The sequence below is a fragment of the Haliaeetus leucocephalus genome, unplaced genomic scaffold (assembly GCF_000737465.1).
Source record: "Haliaeetus leucocephalus isolate CR32 unplaced genomic scaffold, Haliaeetus_leucocephalus-4.0 Scaffold545, whole genome shotgun sequence".
Classification (NCBI taxonomy): domain Eukaryota; kingdom Metazoa; phylum Chordata; class Aves; order Accipitriformes; family Accipitridae; genus Haliaeetus; species Haliaeetus leucocephalus.
The window spans coordinates 1,961,560-1,980,850 of NW_010972981.1; the positions used below are offsets into that span (position 1 = coordinate 1,961,560).

At 39.0% G+C, this 19,291-nt stretch overlaps 1 protein-coding gene across 3 annotated transcripts in view; it reads right to left on the minus strand.

Moving 5' to 3' along the window:
• The window catches only part of PROM1 (prominin 1), a 57,267-nt gene extending 41,397 nt beyond the window's left edge, over positions 1-15,870 (minus strand). For 2 of the 3 annotated variants that reach the window (XM_010576818.1, XM_010576819.1), the window contains exon 1: positions 15,649-15,870. In XM_010576818.1, coding sequence (XP_010575120.1) covers positions 15,649-15,868 — 220 coding nt within the window. In that variant the 5' untranslated portion in view covers positions 15,869-15,870. The remainder of the gene's footprint in view (positions 1-15,648) is intronic. The other variant, XM_010576817.1, reaches the window with a different exon arrangement.
• Positions 15,871-19,291: the final 3,421 nt, after the last annotated feature.

A 19,291-nucleotide genomic window follows, 5' to 3' on the forward strand; every position in this document is an offset into this window, starting at 1 on the left:
GGGGTGTTGGGGGAGGGCAGGCGGCGTGGGTCACCTCTGGACCAACAGACTTTGCATGAGAGTATGCACCACCACCAAAACAAATCAGAAAGCCTAACACATGCCAACTTACTGTGCACGCAGCTCCATCTAACACACTCATTTCTTACTTATTCACAATATAAACAAAATACAGCAACCACCAAAAAGAGAAAGTAGGAATTTAACACAAATAGTGCCACTTAACATTACAAATATCATTTCACCACACCAGTTTCTTTCAATAAAGCCCAGCAGCTGCAATGAATGGATCCCCTTTTTGGGACATCACCAGCCTACCCTTATTGAGATTTTAACAACCCTATGCAAACTATGCTGGGAACTGTGGCTCCCGGTCATTTCTGTTACACCCTGCACTTCGAGAGGGGCACCACCAGCTCTGCAGACCCTCTGCCTCAGTGAGGCATCAGCAGCTCTGGGCATGTTCCATGGCAGGTTGTGTAAAAGCAACAGCGTTTGGATGTTTGGGAGGAATGACCGACTGAACTTCTGGTCTCCTCTGATGAAGAGGAAATGCATTAGGAAGGAGCACACTGCACCTCAAGGACGAGCACTCTGACCCCCATGTTCATACAGAGCTGGACTTCATGGTACTACTGCCCTGTCGTTGTCTCCCCATATACAAAAGAACATACTTGGTAAAAACCTCCAGTAAGTTACATGTCCTGGAGATCAATAAAGGACCTGAAACTGACTTCAAAACTGACTGTTCACCTCCCAAAAATCCAAGCCCTCTCAGAACTTACTGTAACACTTGTGAAGTATGTTCAATGAGGTCACAGGGGCTGTGATCTCACTCCTCTCTAATCCTGCACATGACTCAGGAAAACAAAGCCCTAAGTAAACAATGTCCATAGTCCTCTCCCCAACACCCTGCAGAGGGAACCTGGGCTCAACTGGTCTGCAAGTTGAAGAGATCCTGAAGAGTTCCTCTCAGAAAACTGTGTCCAAGGAAAGAAAACACACAAGAACAAGGCAACAACTACATTTTAAGGAAGGTACTCCCTGCCAAGAAGCTGCAGCCAGCAACACTGCCAATTAAAAAATAAAAATCTGTTAACATATCACAGGGGTGTCAAGCCACAAATCATTCACAGACAGGAAGTATATTCTGTAACGCAGAAAGAGTGCTAGCAGTAGATGATCAAGGACTCGCTGTGGTGAGGCAACCTCATTTTGGACAGATCATACATAAGGTAGACAATAAGGCTGAATCCCACCATAACAGAAGTAAACCCAAAACATATATAGAATAAGCACCCAGGAAGAACAAGAGGTACTATCCCTGCAAAGCCTTTCAAGCTCTGCATCTTGACAGTCAGGAGACCACTGAAGGCAAGGGCACACACCACTGCACGGGCAACACACAACTGATCCACCCCTGCAGCTCTGAGAAATCTCACACACTGGGACCAGCAAGTCCTGTATTGAGACCATCCCAGGCAGCATCCCTGTTTCTCTGGGAGTTTCAGCAGCAAGGAGGTATACAGCCACGTGAGGCAGAACTGCACAAACCCCAGAGATGTAATTCACACGGGTTGTTAGACAATTTTTTTCTTCCTCAGCAGAGGTAACATTTCTTTCTTCTTGTTTATATTTACATACCTACCACATAAAAAAGTTTAAGAAATATTGGTGCATAAAATATAAATGCAATCAATTTTCCTCTACAGCTAGATGCCTTTTAGCAAGCAGGAAAAGTAAGGGGCTAGATCAACCCTCTTGTTTCCATATTTATGCAACTATTTAGCATTGTGTGGCAACACACTGCAGAACAGCCACTAAAGAGAAACCTCTACCAACTTAAATGAGAATGCAATGGGAAGGGAGAAAAAGGAATAGCTTCTGCAAATCCTCTGTGGCATGAAGCAGTACAGACTGCGTGCGGGCAGTCAAATGCAGGAGCCGACTGCCCAGGATGCTGTGGCATAACCCTCCTTGCTACTACTCTGAAACCAAGCAGGAGAGCCCCCAGCAACCTGCCCTCACTTCCAGACTGCTCCTACCTCAGCGGTTCATCTTGCTTTGGAAAAGGTTTGGGCCCAATGACAACCGGAGGTCCCTTCTGATCTGAGTTATTCCAAAGTTATCCTACTATCATCCTTACTTTTTATTATAAATTATTTAATGGAGAAGTGAAAGCACTGCCAGGAAGCATGTAAGAAAGCTAAATTTTATTATTGACAAAAACTTACTTTGATACATTTCCTGCTGTTGGGAATTGGTACAAGATAAAATTTTAAAAGAATTAGCCTTTCCTGTTAAATAAAATTTGAAAGTTTTTACCCATTCTTCTAGTTGAGTGTCTATCCCCATCAAATTAAAATTAAAAAAAAAAAACCAAACCATTTAAAGTTTTACATACATCTATACACACATACATATTTATGAACATCTGTATGCATATGTGTATGCATATGTAAAACTACTCAAGAGAAACAGAGGACAGTTGAGGCTGGAAAGGACCCCCTGAGATTGTCCAGTCCAACCACCCAGGTCAGTGCAGAGTCACCCACCACAGGTTACCCAGGGCCATGCCCAGTCAGATTTTGAGTATCTCCAAGGAGAACATCCAATACTTAAAAAACAAAAAAAACAAAAAAAACCCAAACAAAAAAACCCCAAAACTGCTCAGATTACTTGTGATATGCTTAAATTGCTCACTATGTTCCCGACTCACAGTTTATTTATACTCTTTCCATAATTCACAGCCTGCCAGTCAGAAAAATGACAGCAATCAACCTGAATTCACTATGACAAACTGATGCAAAAATCAGCATTTTCAATGTGCTTTTGAAATTTAGAGGCTCTAAAGCCTGTTCCTCAGAAACTAAAACACCTTTAGGTTTATTATAAACAAGAAAGCCTGAAAATAGGTACAAAAAGTTCCTGCATGGATTGAATAAGTTAAATAGTGAGAACAATACAAGTTTCATACATAGCACAATGACCACTATTACACAGCCCATTTTTTCCCCTTAATTGTCTGGAATGTGAGATTTCCCTGCTGAATAAAGATTTACTATTTATATTACTTTGCAATGGTTTTTAGAAGTAACATGATGCTTCAGGGTGTTTTTCTCACCAGGCAGCACAGTGATTGACCAGTCTTTGCCATGAATTTACTATTTCAATAGCCTTCAGTATCAACTGGATTAGACATATTCCCAGTTAATTCATTTCAAATGAAACGTGGAAGTCATATATATTCCCATAAAAACAAATAATTTGGCTATAACTGAATGTGAGATTACCTGCAGTTACTCACCCACACATCTGTAGGCACAAAAACATGCCTTAGTGGTTTTGCAGCATCATGAGTCTCCTTGCTCATTGCAGGGCGGTTGGAGCAGATGATCTTTAAAGGTCCATTCCAACCCAAGCTATTCTATGATTCTATTGGGTTTTACGCACATTGATAGTAATCACAGTTACTACTGCAGTGCTTAAGGCTTAAGCAGGGGAATGTCCTGTGCCAGGTACTGTGTAAACACAAGCATCATGTTTTCACATACAGCTACACTGCTCATTGTAGCACAGTGAAGGGACACCTCAGCTCACATTTAGCCTGTGATTTTGTTTTGCTTTTATGAAGCATCTTTCCTCCCTAGCCAGAACATCTCATCTCTAGCATTCAAATAAGTTTTTATTTAAAATTGAACTAACTCCACACAACTCTTCTGCGTTATTGGTAGAGTACCACCTTGAGGCTGATTTCTGTTTCAAATAAAAAGTGCTAAGAAGGTGTGATAAAAAGCAGTGTCCTCTACTTTCAAATTAACAGGATTACTTCTGAAATCTCGGCTTGACCAGCTGCACACATTGTTTCACAGGACCAGTAATCCAAGGCTTTAGCACAGAACACATTTTATCACTGGGGTTAAAGAGATTTACCTTGTGAGGCTCATTTACACAGCTAATTACATTACTGTTTTGCTCTGTCTCCTTCCTGCTCTCATCACACATGTGAAATGCCATCTGCCCTAGCAAATTTAACTAGCCAGATGAACTGTTAATTTACCAATGCAATTTGTGATGAAATACTAAGCACCTCTGAGGAGCTCCAGCTAAGAAAACATAATCACCAACTCCTGCATTGCATGAGTATTGTGTACATACACTCAGTATCTCATTACCCCGGCAAGAAAATGAGGTTATCACTAGGCTTGCTTCTTAGGACTGCTCTACAGAAAGGGATAGCAAAAATAATAGATTTAAAAATAAGCTGTCTGGCTATTAAGTACCAACATAAATTAGCTACAAATTCTTCTGCCAAGAAAGCTTTTCAAATCTAGGTGACAGGAAAACAGTTGGAGTAAAACCTTCAGGAATGCTATGCTTCTTCACTCAAACAATTCCATTGAGCCATTTCAGTTATAGTGCAACTCCAGCATTAATCAAATTATGCCAGAAATTAATTTATCTTTTTATGCATAATATAACATATTAGGCTTCTATTCTGAAAAGGACTTCAAGCAAACCAATAAGAACCATGACTGAAGCATTCATGTCACAATGAATGGAGATTTTTCAGAACAACAGGGGAGAATTACAAGATAATATACATGATAAATTAATAACTGCTTTAATGCTATCTCATTCTAATGCATAAAACAGTATTTCATCCCATTCCCCTTCATCTGTAATAGACAGAGTCAATGGACTACACACACACTGAACAGTTCAGTATCTCTCCGAATATGGGTCACTTTGACCACATTTAGTGTCATAAGCAAGTACCAATAATTAGTCTGAAATTAATGAATTAAAATTACTTCAGGCTTGGGCTTTTTCCTCTCTAATTATGACTCAAACAAATGAATAACTCTTGCAAATCCAAGAAAACCAGGAAAGCTATATTAGCCTTTCAGACTTAGAGATAAAATTCTTTCAGGTATCTTAAAGCAAGTTTCACTGCAAGTTCAGTTTACTGACATTTTAAAATACTTGCTTTGACTTGAGTGGAGCTTTGGTTGCTTCCCCAAAGTTAGAAAGCCTCTAGCCATTAGCCCTTACTATGGTCAGATTCAGCTTCCATTGAAGAGGTCTCCTTCAGCAGGTAACCCAAGGTTACCTTTGGTCCCCTTTACTGCCACTACCTACCTAACGCCTTTGTTTACTCTTACTGTCCCTAATCCTGCAGTGATTGCTTGGCTCTGGTTCCACTGCAGAGCAAGGTAAGAGGTCAGTAATGTTGATGGCCAAAGAATCCACCATGCACATTGGTGCAGAGAGGGTCCTGCCGCATTGCTCGCCCCATGCCATCTGCCCTCTTTCCACAGAGCAAGAAGAAAATTCACTCTGTAGGCCAGGTGGGAAGTCTCAGAGGTGATGGGATCTTCCCACACACTAAGAGACCACTTTAGTCCACAGATGAGGAGTCTAATCCATGCACTCACTCATATAGTCCAGAGCGTTCCCTTCCAACTCCAGATTCAAAAGGTTCACTCCCCTCTTCACAATGTCTCCCTCAGATATTGGGCCATAACCCTTGTCCTCAAACTAAGAAAAACCCCAGCCTTCTCAGATAAATTGTCACCACAACTTTTAGGCAAGCTATCTCTCCTATACAATTCCCAGGTTTCTTCCTTGAGTTACTGGGAACATCAGGCTGGTTCGGCTTCCACCCTTCTGCTCCTTGCAAGAGGCCGTTCTGGCCCTCTTCCCTTCGAGCATAACACCTGAGTAACGCCAAGCTTCTGAAGCTCACACAAGACCACCTACTTAAACTACAGAGATAGTGAAAGGAAATTCTCTGTTCAATCACCTGTTTATTTACTTGCACTAAAGAATACCATGCAAAAACTAGAATCTTGTCCAAAGGCATGGCTGATGGTTTAAGAAAAAAAAGCAAGTAAGGAAGGAACCTTGCTGCTGTACCTCACCACTGACATGCTAAATGAAGCCCTAGAACCTGTTATTCTACACTGGCCAGAAGAACTTATTTGAATGGAGGTAAAAAATGACAAATACATACTAAATTGCTTAAGTATTTTAACTTCTCATCTGCTACGGCAACCTGTCTTTTCACCCTCTTCTGCCTTCAGTATGCTATTTCCTCTCATCAACACAATCATTGTCCATTTCCATTCTCTGACTCCACATTCTTTAATTACATGCTGATCAAAAGCAAGACAAATATGCTTATCCTACAGTACTCTGGCTCAGTCTCAAAATCCAGCAACACACAATATGACACAAGCAAAACCATAATAAATGTATTAAGGTCTCAGCAGACTTGTAAAGCACATATGCTTTATTCACAGTTGAAAGGACAAGCTACTAGACCACCCAGAAATGAGTCTTAGCTTCTACTGGATGCAGTGAGGGGCAATGTGAGAGGGCGGGTAAAGCTGCGATATGAAGTAGGTAATGAAAAGATGAACAGCTATGAGCTGGATTGAAACTGTAGCATTGGTCTAAACAGGATGAGCTTTAACCAAAGTGCAGGTAGGACTAAGCATGGTGCAACTGCTGAAGACAAGGAATTGCAGAGCAGCAACAGCTGCTGAAGGAACTAGGACATGAAATTAAGATGACCCCCTTTGCACCCTTCCTGACAGAAAATAGCATTGATCCACTCAAGAAATTATACAGCAGTGGATCAGATAATAGCAAGAGTCAATGAACTTCATTCATGCACACAGGAAGTTCCCCAATTTCCCAAAAATATGTATGAAACAGTTGAAGTTTTATAAATTTAGCTTCCTCAAGGTTGTTATTAGTCAGGAAGACCAAATGGGTAATTTAAGTCTTCCACTGAAAATCCTCACACCTTATAGCTGCCCCAAACTTGAGGTTATTCCTTTAGTGCAGTCACATTTTCCATTTAGGCATATTCTGCTTTCCATCAACATGCACAGACAGCATTAAAGGCCTGGTCAGGAAAAGGTTTAAAGAAAAAAAAGAAATAGCCACAATATTGACTGTTACAGGACACCTAGAATGAAAGATTTCTCCTTTGAAAATAACCTTTGCAGGAACTTCCTAGTTGTTCTTTGCCACAAAGAAAGTTCTGTTCTTGCTGAAGTTTTGGAATAAAGAACAAAAAGAGAGAAGCCTTTAGAAAAATCTTTGCTTAGGAGGCTATAATAAATTTGCATGTATCACACAGACACAAAGTCAAGTAGAAAGCTTTGAAGAAGTATTCCACACAGAAACTGCATTCTCTCATTTTCTGAAGGCAACAAAATTTCTGTAGCATATTGTTTGTGCCACAGCAACTATTTTTTGCCACTTGCTTTGTTTGCAGTAGCTACCTAAAGGTCTTCCTAGGCCACCATCTGGTAAGGATTTACAACAGATTATGGGCAAAGATTTAACTTGGTGCACTGTGTATGCTTGTCTGTTTTAGCACACTGCAGAGATTGAGCAACTTCTTGAAAGTGTGGGTTGTGTAGACATATTGGACTTGTAACTTCGATCAAAGTAGTAAATATTTAGACTGTATGAACAACAGCATTTTTCCTACTCCTTTCTCTCCTCAGAAGTTGCTGTAAACTGAGGAAAGCACAAAAACTCTTCTCATATATTGCATAACTTGAACCATTGGAAACATGAATACAGATAATTGGGAATGACACACTGGAGCCCTGCTGGTACCAGCTTTTAATTACCTCATTGACCGGCATTCTGGCAGCTTCACTGAGATTCCTCAGAATTCCCTCCCTCTGTTTTCCCATTTCTGCAAGGGCCACAACATTCCACATATGTTTGATAACTGTGGCATGCATACTGTTGCAAAGTACTACAGAGATCACTACCTCACTTAAAAAAAAAAAAGGCAAAAGTAAAGGTTGCTACTCTGAAGAAAGTTAATTAGGCCTCAAGTTTGTGTTTGTTCTGTACAGGTACACCCAGGCATCTTTCAGCTGAGTTAAACAGCCAAAGCAGTAGTTAGTAGTAGTAAGAATATTCACATTCACAACTGTAATCACTGTTTAAAGTTCACAAAAATAAAATAATTTGGTATATTTTCAGAAAAAAAGATCTTGACTATGTTACAATGCAGTACAGGTCATAATTTAATCACAGAACTGTTGTTAGATGAGAAGAAATAGATCTGCATATTGCAAAAAAGTGTCAAAGCAGGTTTGTGGGCTTTTTTTGTAACTGGTAGGCTTACACTAAGATGTATATACTGATAGATTAGTCAGCTTAAACGACAATAGCTGACATTCGTGGCAGCTGGTTTGTGGAAAAGATAGAAGTATACTCAAAAGCTTTAATAACAATATGGAAAGATTTTATACTGTTAAAAGGATTACAAAACCCACTAAAATTAATACTTACACATTTATTTTGCTCCAGCAACTTTTGAATAGTGCATATTCACTTAGAAAAAAGCATCACTTTTGTTAAGATCTAAAAGTTACAGAAAGCATCTTGAGAAGCAAAAAAAAGAAAATAGTGAAAAAAAGGAGAGGAAAAAATTCTAATTCTCATAATTGTCAATGTAATTAAACATTGAATTTGAGGAGTGTGGAAAGATTTGTTGCAAAGATCTATCAAATTCTTATTACTTTGGCTGACGTAATTCAAGAAAAAGCCATCACTGAGCAAGACCTAGGAGTTTGTTGCTCTGTAAACGATAACCTAAGCAAACTGTCAGACAAAAAATGAGAGGGCTAGGCTAATGTTATCTAATTCTGATGGTCTATAACAAAGAAAAGAGAAAGTCAAATGACTGATTTTCCAATAACAGGCAGTATCCATACAGTATCTCATATGATTAACTCAAAATGCTTCATAAGCCCCACCCCCAAAACACATACCACACAGTAGTACTAATTCATAGAACCATAGAATCATTTAGGTTGGAAAAGACCTTTAAGATCATCAAGTCCAACCATCAACCCAACATCATCATGCCCAACAAACCATGTCCTGAAATTATCTAGATTATCTACATAATGCATTTTTAGGACACGGTACCTTTGCTTTTTTCTTTAAAAATATACAAACCCTATCAATGAAGCTTCTTTACCTAGAATGATAAACAAACACCAAGGCCACCTTCTGTCACAATACCATCCTGTACCTCCCATCCTCCTCTTCCTTGTCAGCACCCCTGGATTTAGCTGCGCCCAGAACTCATCCCCTGCACACCAAGGCAGGGAATGCTGCTGATCAGCTCTTTGGTTATACCTTGTGTCTGCCATTAATGGCCATAGACAAACAGAACAGGGCCAGGACAGTTTCAAGCACAGGCCTGGCACTGCCCACACTGTAACTATTAGCAGGTTTCCTCAGCCAGCTCAGTACCTCACCCAGAAAATGCCCAACCCACTTGCCAGGAAACGTTCCCAACAGACAGAAAGGACGTAGCTGTCTAATTTGGAAGGGATGGAAGGCAGTTTAGGTTGGGAAATGCAAGCCGAGTCTCAATACCACACAACTGTAGGCCCATTTTATTTATTATTATAATCTAGCCTCCAAGAGGCACTACTGCTTGAGGTGCCCTCCAGCCTATTACCACAGCCATCTGTGGTAATGCCACTTCTAAACACCCTCCCCACACAAAGTAACCCAACTCCCTCAAACTCTGCTTGAGGTCCATTTTCATTAGTTTCTCCCTCCTGTCCTAATAGTGTTGAAATTGTGAAGCTGGATTGTAATTTTCCAGTTGCTGTCAAGGCATGTTTTTTCTCCTAGGCACAGCTGGCAGGCAGTATTAAACCAGATCAGGGCAAGCATTGAGGATACTATAGAGAAAGGATTCCAGATGTGTGCATAGTGCAAGATTTTCAGATGATCTGCTATGCTACACTGACTGAAAAATGACTTGCATATTTTCCACATAATACCTATCTTCAAGAGATTCCTTGTTTATGTAATCCAAAAGAAGTGGGCAGGAAGACATCAGAGAAGTGTTAATGTCTGCAATTGTAGTTTTCTGCAGTAAGCTGTAGTAGATAATCTGTATAAACCTCCCCTCCCTAAAACCTCTGTCTCCTCCCTGTCCACAAAAAAAAAATCCTTTTGACAAGCAATCTGTTAGACAGTCTGCAGTTTGGAATAGTTCAGGGAAAATGAAATTACTCTTCTGACACCTAAAAAAATAAAAAAGCAGGCCTTAAATCTGCTTCAGAAACATTCTCAGAGTGTTCCTTGTCTACATGGGTATGTCATCATGTAGAGCATCTCTTTGCTTCCCAGCAAGAAATGAGCAATGATTTTTTTTTAAACACTATTTCCTTAAATGTATACAAGTGGGCAGAGAAAAGAAGAGGCTAATTTATCTTGTATCTTCCTGCTGCTCCATCTTCCCTCCAGTATTTCCAATGTTAGACACAAGAAATTTCTTTCAAAGTATACGCCATATTATCAAGTAAAGGAGCACTGTAAGTCCCTCCTTCTTATCCCAGTTCTACCCAAATGACACCACCACTACTTGCTATATATAACCTCTGTCACTGAAACCTGCATTTTTGATATAAACACTTCAGCTACTACTCTAAATTCATGTCACAGCTGTAGCCACAGTGCTGGAAAAAAAAAAAACAGTCACAGGGATGTGGTGAAGGCACTGACTCTACAGCTTACCAAAATCATCATTTCACAACACAGCTTAGACAATCTATCAGCTAACTTAAAGGGCAGGTCTTGCTCTTCTTCCCTTCTTAGTTCCTGCACCACCAACTGCATCTGTGCTCCCAACCCAGCTCCAGGATGTAAGCTTTAAGAAAACCAACTCACATGCACAGGAGGGTAGCTATGAAGCACTATCTCAAAAAAGCAGTCTATCACATCAGTGCAGTTTCATACCCAAAATAAAACTGAGACTTCACACAATTGGAAAAAGGATACTGTAACTTAATTTTTTATAAAAGGTCATAATTGCTTTGAGCACCTAAGCAGTATCTTATGTTCCTGGACTGCAGCATCTGCACACAAGTCAGAGCCAGAGCACAGTCCTTTCACCGCGTGCTGGCATGGATATGCCCAGCAGTCCTGGGAAAGTCTCAAGTTTAAAAAGCAAAAGGGCATTACCAGCTACCCGTAGCTGAGTTTAGCTCCAATGCTGCAACATCCACACACATGCATTTTTGTTGTAGGGGAGCTGTGGAAGATTTATTACTAACAGGAAGCAAAGCTAAAGTAGAAACGGGTAACCAAGAACTAAAGACTTACAAAAGGCAGAGAGGTTAGTCTTACACACACACAAAAATAATTCTTACTGAGTTTTTAACTGAGGGGGTGATAAAGTGTTTGGATTATTTGCTTTAGAAACTCACATACAACACAGCTAATGTATTAAAAAAATCAATATCCTAGGAGCTCAAACCTACCTACAACAACAAGGTTTTGCATATGCATTTTTATATGCATATGCATACAGCTATACTAGTGTCGTGGTTTAACCCCAGCCAGCAACTAAGCACCACGCAGCCGCTGAAACCAGGACAACTAGCTACAAATACATTGCTTATTTTCACATCAAGTTATGTGATTATTTTTTAACATTAAATTGCTGAACACACTCATGTGAGATATTAATTGCAGAGATAGGGAACACAAGACTAGCTTGCTGAACTCTGTAATTTGCAGCTCCTTTGAAGACTGACCAGGTGAGGAGAAAGGAAGACCAAAAGCGGTCAGAGACAAGACTCTGCATTAAAATAGTCAAGTTCTGATCCTCAGTCTTATGCTCAAACTGTTCAACAAGTGACACTCCACAAACAGAAAGAATTGAGAGGTGTAGAACCAGTCTAAAGAACAGCTTGTTCTTGTACCCCACAGGCAAATAGTACCTTTAACTCTTTATGCTGTTTTGCCCAGGAAGTACTTGCATTCAACAGCTGATTTTTATATTAAAGTTTTATTCCCACTTCAGCAGAAACAGGGTTATCCACAATAAAAAGCAGAAGCTGGAGCAAAGCAGTTGTAACTTAAATTAAGTTGCACAGTGACCTGCAACATGTTCAGGTACAGTAGAGTAAGGTAAACAGGCCTGTAAGTTTTTGTCTTATTTCACCTAAAAATAGGAGCAGGAGCTTTATTCCTAGCTTGTTTCCTCTGTGAACTCTTCACGTTTTTGTTACAAGACACAAGCTGTGAAACCAAAGATTTGTTGTGCACATCCTGCTGGCAAGTGGAATCTCAGATTAACATCGTCTTACTGCAACTAACAACAGGTTTCCATGGGAACAAAAACAAAACCATAAGATATTCATAGCAGCCAGAGGATCATACTGACCATGCCCTGTCAACACCAAGTTCACATCTCAAGGTCTCCAACACAACAGGTGACATGCACCATGTCACAACCATGAGCTGACTTAACTTTATTAATAAATTAATGCTTCAGTTTATGACAAATTCTAAGTAAGAGAAAAACTGACAACTGTTTTGTTAGATGTCCTCTTAGCTGAGTGATAGAAACAACTTGTAATTTTCCTATTATCACCTATTATTTTAAGTGGTGCTATTAACAGGAAAGAATAATGATGCTCTATCCTACACAGTCCTCAAAGGTAGCAGCACCATCATCTCCATTTTACAAATGAAGAAACCAAGGCACAGCAAGATTAAAGTGACCTACTGAGCCTCACATAGCAAACCAGTGACCAAACACAGTCTTTTCCACTCCAGTGTGTCATTAACTCAAAGTGGAGGCTGCTTCCCTGCGTAACAGTTTACGCTTGGGAGAAAATTCACTCCCATTTACACCAGTACATCATCTAGTGAGGACAGAAGTATTTGACTGGTGGAGTTGAAAGCAGAATCTATTTACATTCACTGAAGCATTGCAATCAGATATCCTAGTTCACTTTTTTAAACTAGTTTCTTGCCATATCCAAAGAGCACAGTGCTGGTCTTAAAAATTCAGCAATTTAAAAAAACTTGAGTTACAGTTCCTTGCCCTGGTTCTGTTATTGCGCTTTATGAGAGCACTGTATTCAATCCCATTAATAACTTATCTATTAAATCTAAACTTAGATTAAGTTAGATATCCACAAACTGGATGGCATGAACAAATTAATGAGTAAATAACTAGTCACTTAAATTTAATTCAAAAAACCCTTACAAAATATTTGACTGATTTTTTTTCTTTAAATGAAGTGATCCCTTTCGACTTTCAAGCAACATACAAGAACATTTAAATGTATGTTAAGACTTAGCAGCATACAAATACTTCAAGAACAACATTTCCCAAAGACTCCGATGTACTTCATATTTTGCTTTATCATAACAGTATAAAGCTCATACTAGCCTTCTTCCTACAAGGCACACTTGGGACTGAAGGAGTATGAATGTTATACTGTAACATATTCAGCTCCATCAGAGCACTACTGGAAGCACAAAGATGACTTGGAAAGGCAGGAATATCTACATGCAATTGGACAATCCTGCCACTTTTTTCCCCTCCCAGCTAATAGCACTAACAGTAGATTGGAAAACCAAACATCAAGTACTTCCAAGAATCAGGGAAAAAAAAGACGACTACTAAGATCAAAGGTCTAGGTGACTGATGCCAAGTCCTGCCCATGAATTACACTTCTCCTCAATGTTATGGTTATATGCAATACACTGGGGCATCAACCTGGACCTAGCTCTTCTGAAGCACCAGCCCAATCGGAATGACAAAGTTTTGAGTTAGAAACATCAAAAGGCTTGCTTTCTGTGCCCACTTGTGATTATGTTTATTTTCATCTCTGAATCAAAATTACATCTTTTTCAAGTTGGCAGTTTAAAAAAAAAAGGCATTTCAAATATGTAACTACACCATTAATACACCGAATGTGAAAATAGAACAGCATATGGCAAAAGAGATTACGGGGATTAACCAATTAAATGGTATGACTCAAACTGACATGATCCATCAAATCTGTATTTTGCAGCGAGGTCTGTGGGGGCATGGGAAAAGGACTTCACCTAATGCAAATAATGAAAGCCAAACTTCTAAAAATAACTGATTTGGCAAAAAGTATCTGCAAGAAAGGAAGAAGAGGTACGAGATGCTCAAAGCTTACAAGCTAAGAACAAGTGATTTGCTTCTGGATGTCTCCTTTCTCTTTAATGCTGGATTTCACAACACCTACTTGATGCAGAACTTACTACAAGCAGTCCCACAGGACTATAATATTGATCATAAATTCTATGCTCCATAATTATTTACATGCTTAGGACACATAATATTAAATTTGACATACAAGGTTACAGACCAAATTCCTGTTAGTATAAAGACACAGTAAACATCTCGCTGAAATCTAGGGTCCACAATAGTATGAGAATAAAATATTCAAGTAGGGCTTTAGGCAGAACAAAGGCCTGTTAGAGAGGCAAATAGTTCATCTGCATATTTAATGGAAGAAAAGAGGACAGAAAAGCAGAGATAATCTGGAAACAATTCCTCCAAAAGGTAACATTACTGTCAGCTTCATGCAATTGCCCTCATTACACCCTGTGTAAAACCTGCTCAGAAGACAGATCCTGTGGGGAATAGGCCAGGATTTTCCTCTCCTGGTTAACACCTGGGACTCTGGGCACTTGTCTAAACAGAATTCATTCATTCAAGTTCATTTGAGCTCATTCGTCTACAGCTATTGAAGAAATGTCAAAAATACAAGCAAATAATAGTTCACAGGTATCATACAGGTACATGACCAAAGAATTTAAGACTTTAAATTACTAAGGGTTTTAATATATAAATTGAAAGATGTACTACAAAATAACACAAACGCCTTTTATACAGCTACAGCTAAACCACCAAAAGAAATTAATAACAAACCAAAGCCATTCTTAGACTTTATTAAAGCTTCACCTCAATATAACTTTAAATGCCAATATTACACAGACACATTAGCATTTTGTTTTAAGAGCTAAATGAAACAAAAAACACATTGGAAAGTTGATACAACTACCACATCCACAAACACACAGCATTTCCAAAAGCACCTTTTAATCAATGCAACCTCAATAAGCACACACTTCTCTAATTCCTACTAAGTTGTCCCTTCTAAAGGAAAAGTTAAGGTAAGGAATGGAAAAAAAAAAATCTCAATAAAACAAATGCAGTTCCAAGTCTTAACTTGACAGCTTACAAAGGAACAAGAAGTTACACGTGGCTGTGTAATGGAACTGACCTTATATAAAACTTGACTGTGGATGCACAGATACAGAAACAAATGAAATTTATTTCAAGTTGCTAAGTTTCCATTTCCTAGGCTAAATCTCATAATATTATAACGACTTGACTGTTTATCATAATATGCAAATCTCAGAGAGCTGTCTCTTATGGATTTAATATTAAATACAAAGCAGTTTATGCTTTACTCCTATCTCATGCTTCTGAGCATACATAGGAAAAAGTTTCAGTTAAGAAAAAAAAAGCCTGAAATGCATCAGTGACAGCTTTGACATATATAAGCAAAGGCCTGTGAGATTTCATCAACATTTCATTTTCATTAACAATCTCCCACCCACTATGCTTAGCAGAAAAACATTACTTTAAGTGGAACTGTACACATTTCCAGGCCATAACATGTGCTACTAACAAAGCCCTTCATATCAACTACTTCCAGATTATGGTCTTAATAGCTGCAATAGGATGAACATATCAATAACACATCTTTATTAAGAAAAAGAAGTAGTTTATCTGCTTACCTTGAGGAAAAGAATTTGGCTGCACTAAGTACAGGAATGCATGTACTATTTTAAACAAAATTCCTATTGGCCCAGGTTCATGGTATGCACCTGTATCATACGTCTTGGCTGGTACAAATCCAAAATCCAAAGTCCCAGGAGGCGGTTTGTATATAGGCTGTACCTCTGAAATAGTACTTCCACAAAACAGCAGCAGCAGCAAACAGAGTTCCGCAGCCATAGCTAGCAGTATTCATAAAATTGGAGGTAGAGATATTTGTCCCACCAAGTCTAGATATCTTCAATACATTCACTCAGGGGTTAGCTTTCTAGCCAGGAAAATGCTGGTGCACCCTCAGGCCTTTTATTCTTTAATGTACTCTTGCTTCGGAGTGGTACAGAAGCCTTTCGTGGAAATGACTCAGCGTACCATCTCTGGCAAAAACAAGAAAGAGCTCGTTAAGGTGTGTGCAAGCACATAGGAAAGTGCAAGATAGCCCGCATTCTTCTGTGGAAATTGAACATATCAATAGTGGTAAAAGCAAGCTAGATAGGATAGAAAAGAAAAAAAGATTGAGATTTGTGAATAATATGGCCAACTACATACACTGTACTTGAAAGAGGGGGAAAAAACAATTATGCATAGTTCCAGGTCAGTGAGTTTTCAAAAACAAACAAAGCAGAGCATTGGGACAGCTCCAGGGGAGACAAAACTAAAGGAACAATGTATGAATTGCGCTTCTAAGTACAGTATGTCATGTTACAACTGTTACACAACACATATCATCAGCCACCTGATGTTACTGTAGTTGATGGCAATCATTACAAGTCATATCCTGTACCTTCTATAATCTCAACCTTTCAGCAAAACCTTCCAGATACCAGCTACTCCTAATCGTCCTCCAAGACTGAGGAATTAAACTATTCATCAGTGAAAAGCTAACAAAAAAAAACCCAAACCCCAACAAAACACAACTTCACTCTCCTGACAGGTGACAATGGGTGTCAATAATTACTTTCTATTAACTCAAACTATCTCAAGGCTCTTAGGAACTGGAGAAGTCAGCTCAATAATTTTTATTCATAGCTTGCTAAAGCTGTGTGTCATTAAGATGACTTTGGATGCTTACACATGTTTAAGAATGTTCTGAATCTACAAAAATCACAGCAGTTCAATCAACCACCACTTAAGAAATGTAAACAGAAGCAGCCCCCCAGGCTTCCAACAAAACAACTGACCACATCTTTGTCTATTGGGGGCTAGGTATAAGACTCCTTCACTTCAACATGGGCCATGGTGGCCTCCAAGGAAACAGACCAAAAAAACCCAAACAAAAGGCAACAGAAAAACTTCTGCCCCTTTCTGACTTTGGAAGCCGCATGTACTTGACAAGTGTACCAGCAATCACTGCACTGACTTTCCCACCCATCAGACTGACTTATCTCTGAAGTGTCTTTGGTGATCTACCAGAGTGCCACTGGTGGGGATGCCCGAGAACACACTGCTCATGACAAGCTGCCCACTTCAAACTGGCGAACACCCAGCACAAACTGCCTTTTCTTAGCACAGTTGTGCTTCTGTTGCCTTTTTCAGCAGCACTACCCAATAGAAATACTTTTAATCTCCACATTGATGTTCAGATGATTCACTTGCAAGAACGACAGCAAAACACCTCACAGCCTCAGTCAGCCCAATCCTACACCAATACCTTGACTTCTAAGGTGCTTCCAGGTCAAAGAGATGCTGTAGACAAAAGACTTGAAAATCGGCAGTAAGTGAGACTTAAGTCTCTCCCATACTTTACAGTCTCTGGTAAAACAAAGGCCACCTTTCTGAAAACCAGTATTGACTTTCAAAAAAACATGTTGCAGGCTTGTTTAGTAGTCCATGCTGCATTCAAAGGACAGATTGAGATCATGAAAAATATGGAACAAAGGAATACAAGACCAGATCAAAGAACTAGAAACAGATTTGTTTCCCTGTAGTCCAATCAAGTTAAGAAGAAAAACTCAAATCTATCTTTCCGCCTCATGGCTAGTAAAAACCAAGAATGAATGAACAGTAATAATGCAATGAATAGCAGAATTATCCAACCCTTCTCCAAAAAGGCTATGTTAGCAACCACTCTGAAATATGATGCTCAACACAGGAACGTAAGAACTTAGAACACATCACACCATGAGTATTTTCCTATCTGGAAAAGACTCATTTATTAAAGAATAATAAAAAAAAAAAAAAAAAAAAAAGCCCAGCCCCAAAATACTATTTTCCCTCCTTTAACTTTTTCTTGAGACTGATTTTCTTCAGTCTAAAAGGTAGTTTTCAGTGGAATTTTCTTTTATGCACCTATTACTCTAGGGCTGAACATAGAAATGGTCAGAAACCAAAAACTGCTTAGGCTGCAGTTTATTATCAAATTTACAAAAACGCTACAGGACAAAATACCACAAGACCAGAACTAAGTGGAAAAAAAAAAATTTGCCTTAATGACAGAACAGTCAAGATGTGCAAGTTTGATACAGTACAGTTCAACTTGGTTTTCTTAAAAAAAAGTTTGAACACTCTTTCTAAGTAAAGTTTAGTTTTCTGGAGATTTCTCAAGTACAGTTGCAACACTCCAATAAGGCAGGAGAAAAAGCTCATGTGTAGTGACTGAGCCTTGATTCCAAGCGATACGAAAGTGTACAATACAGGGAAATGTTAGGTGTGTTTGTGAAAGACAAAACTGAGAGGAAGATGGCCTCTGTAACTGGTGTCTTAAGGCAAAGCTAAAAGACAAGGCATGTCCTCTGTAGTGCATTCTGTTATACTAGAGAGGGCAGAAGAAGAGAAAGTACATACAACTTTTTCTTGTTGTTGTTAGATTTTAGGTTAAGGACAATTTAAAGTGCATCTAACTGTACAAACAGGCAAACAAAGCACTGTCAAAATGTCCTCCCAATATAGGAAAATAATCACTATGCCTGCTAGAAATGCAAAGTCATGTATTAACCAAGACAGAAAGTTGGCAGTTTTAAGACAAGGACACTACTGCAATTGCAAGGACACTACCTGTACTGCAGATACAAACAACATTCTACTAAGTGGAGACACATAACCAGCTTTCAATCCCAAAGACGCTACTGAAATCTCCAACTCTACCTAATTTTCAGTTAAACTTTTATAAAGTTCAGAATTTTTCAGCAAAGCAGGTGAGTTTTTTTTAAATCAAAGAATGTGCAGAATTCTGACCATATTCTCTTCCCCTCCCTTTGCTGGCAAATAAATGACGATAAACATGGTATATATAATCTTACTGGGCAATTCCTCCAGGCTGACACCACATCCTCTCTATACTACATAAAACACTAATATATTTTCAAGGTTACATTAATAATGATCAGGAACTTGCAGAAACATTATTAAACCTGTAACTTGGGATACCTCTGAGCATTCAATATGTATTCAACCTACCTAAAAATAACTCAGATGTAAAAAGCTGCCAGCAGTTATCCTTATCTTGATATCTAAAAGAAACTTAGCTGGGAGCATATTAGTTAAATATGCTAGACTAACAGCATTGAAGAAGAAAAATATATCCATGAAATTTGTAATTTTGAGAACTGCAAGAATGACATACACAAGTGACACATATAAAGAGAATTGCATAGCAGTTTATGGTAC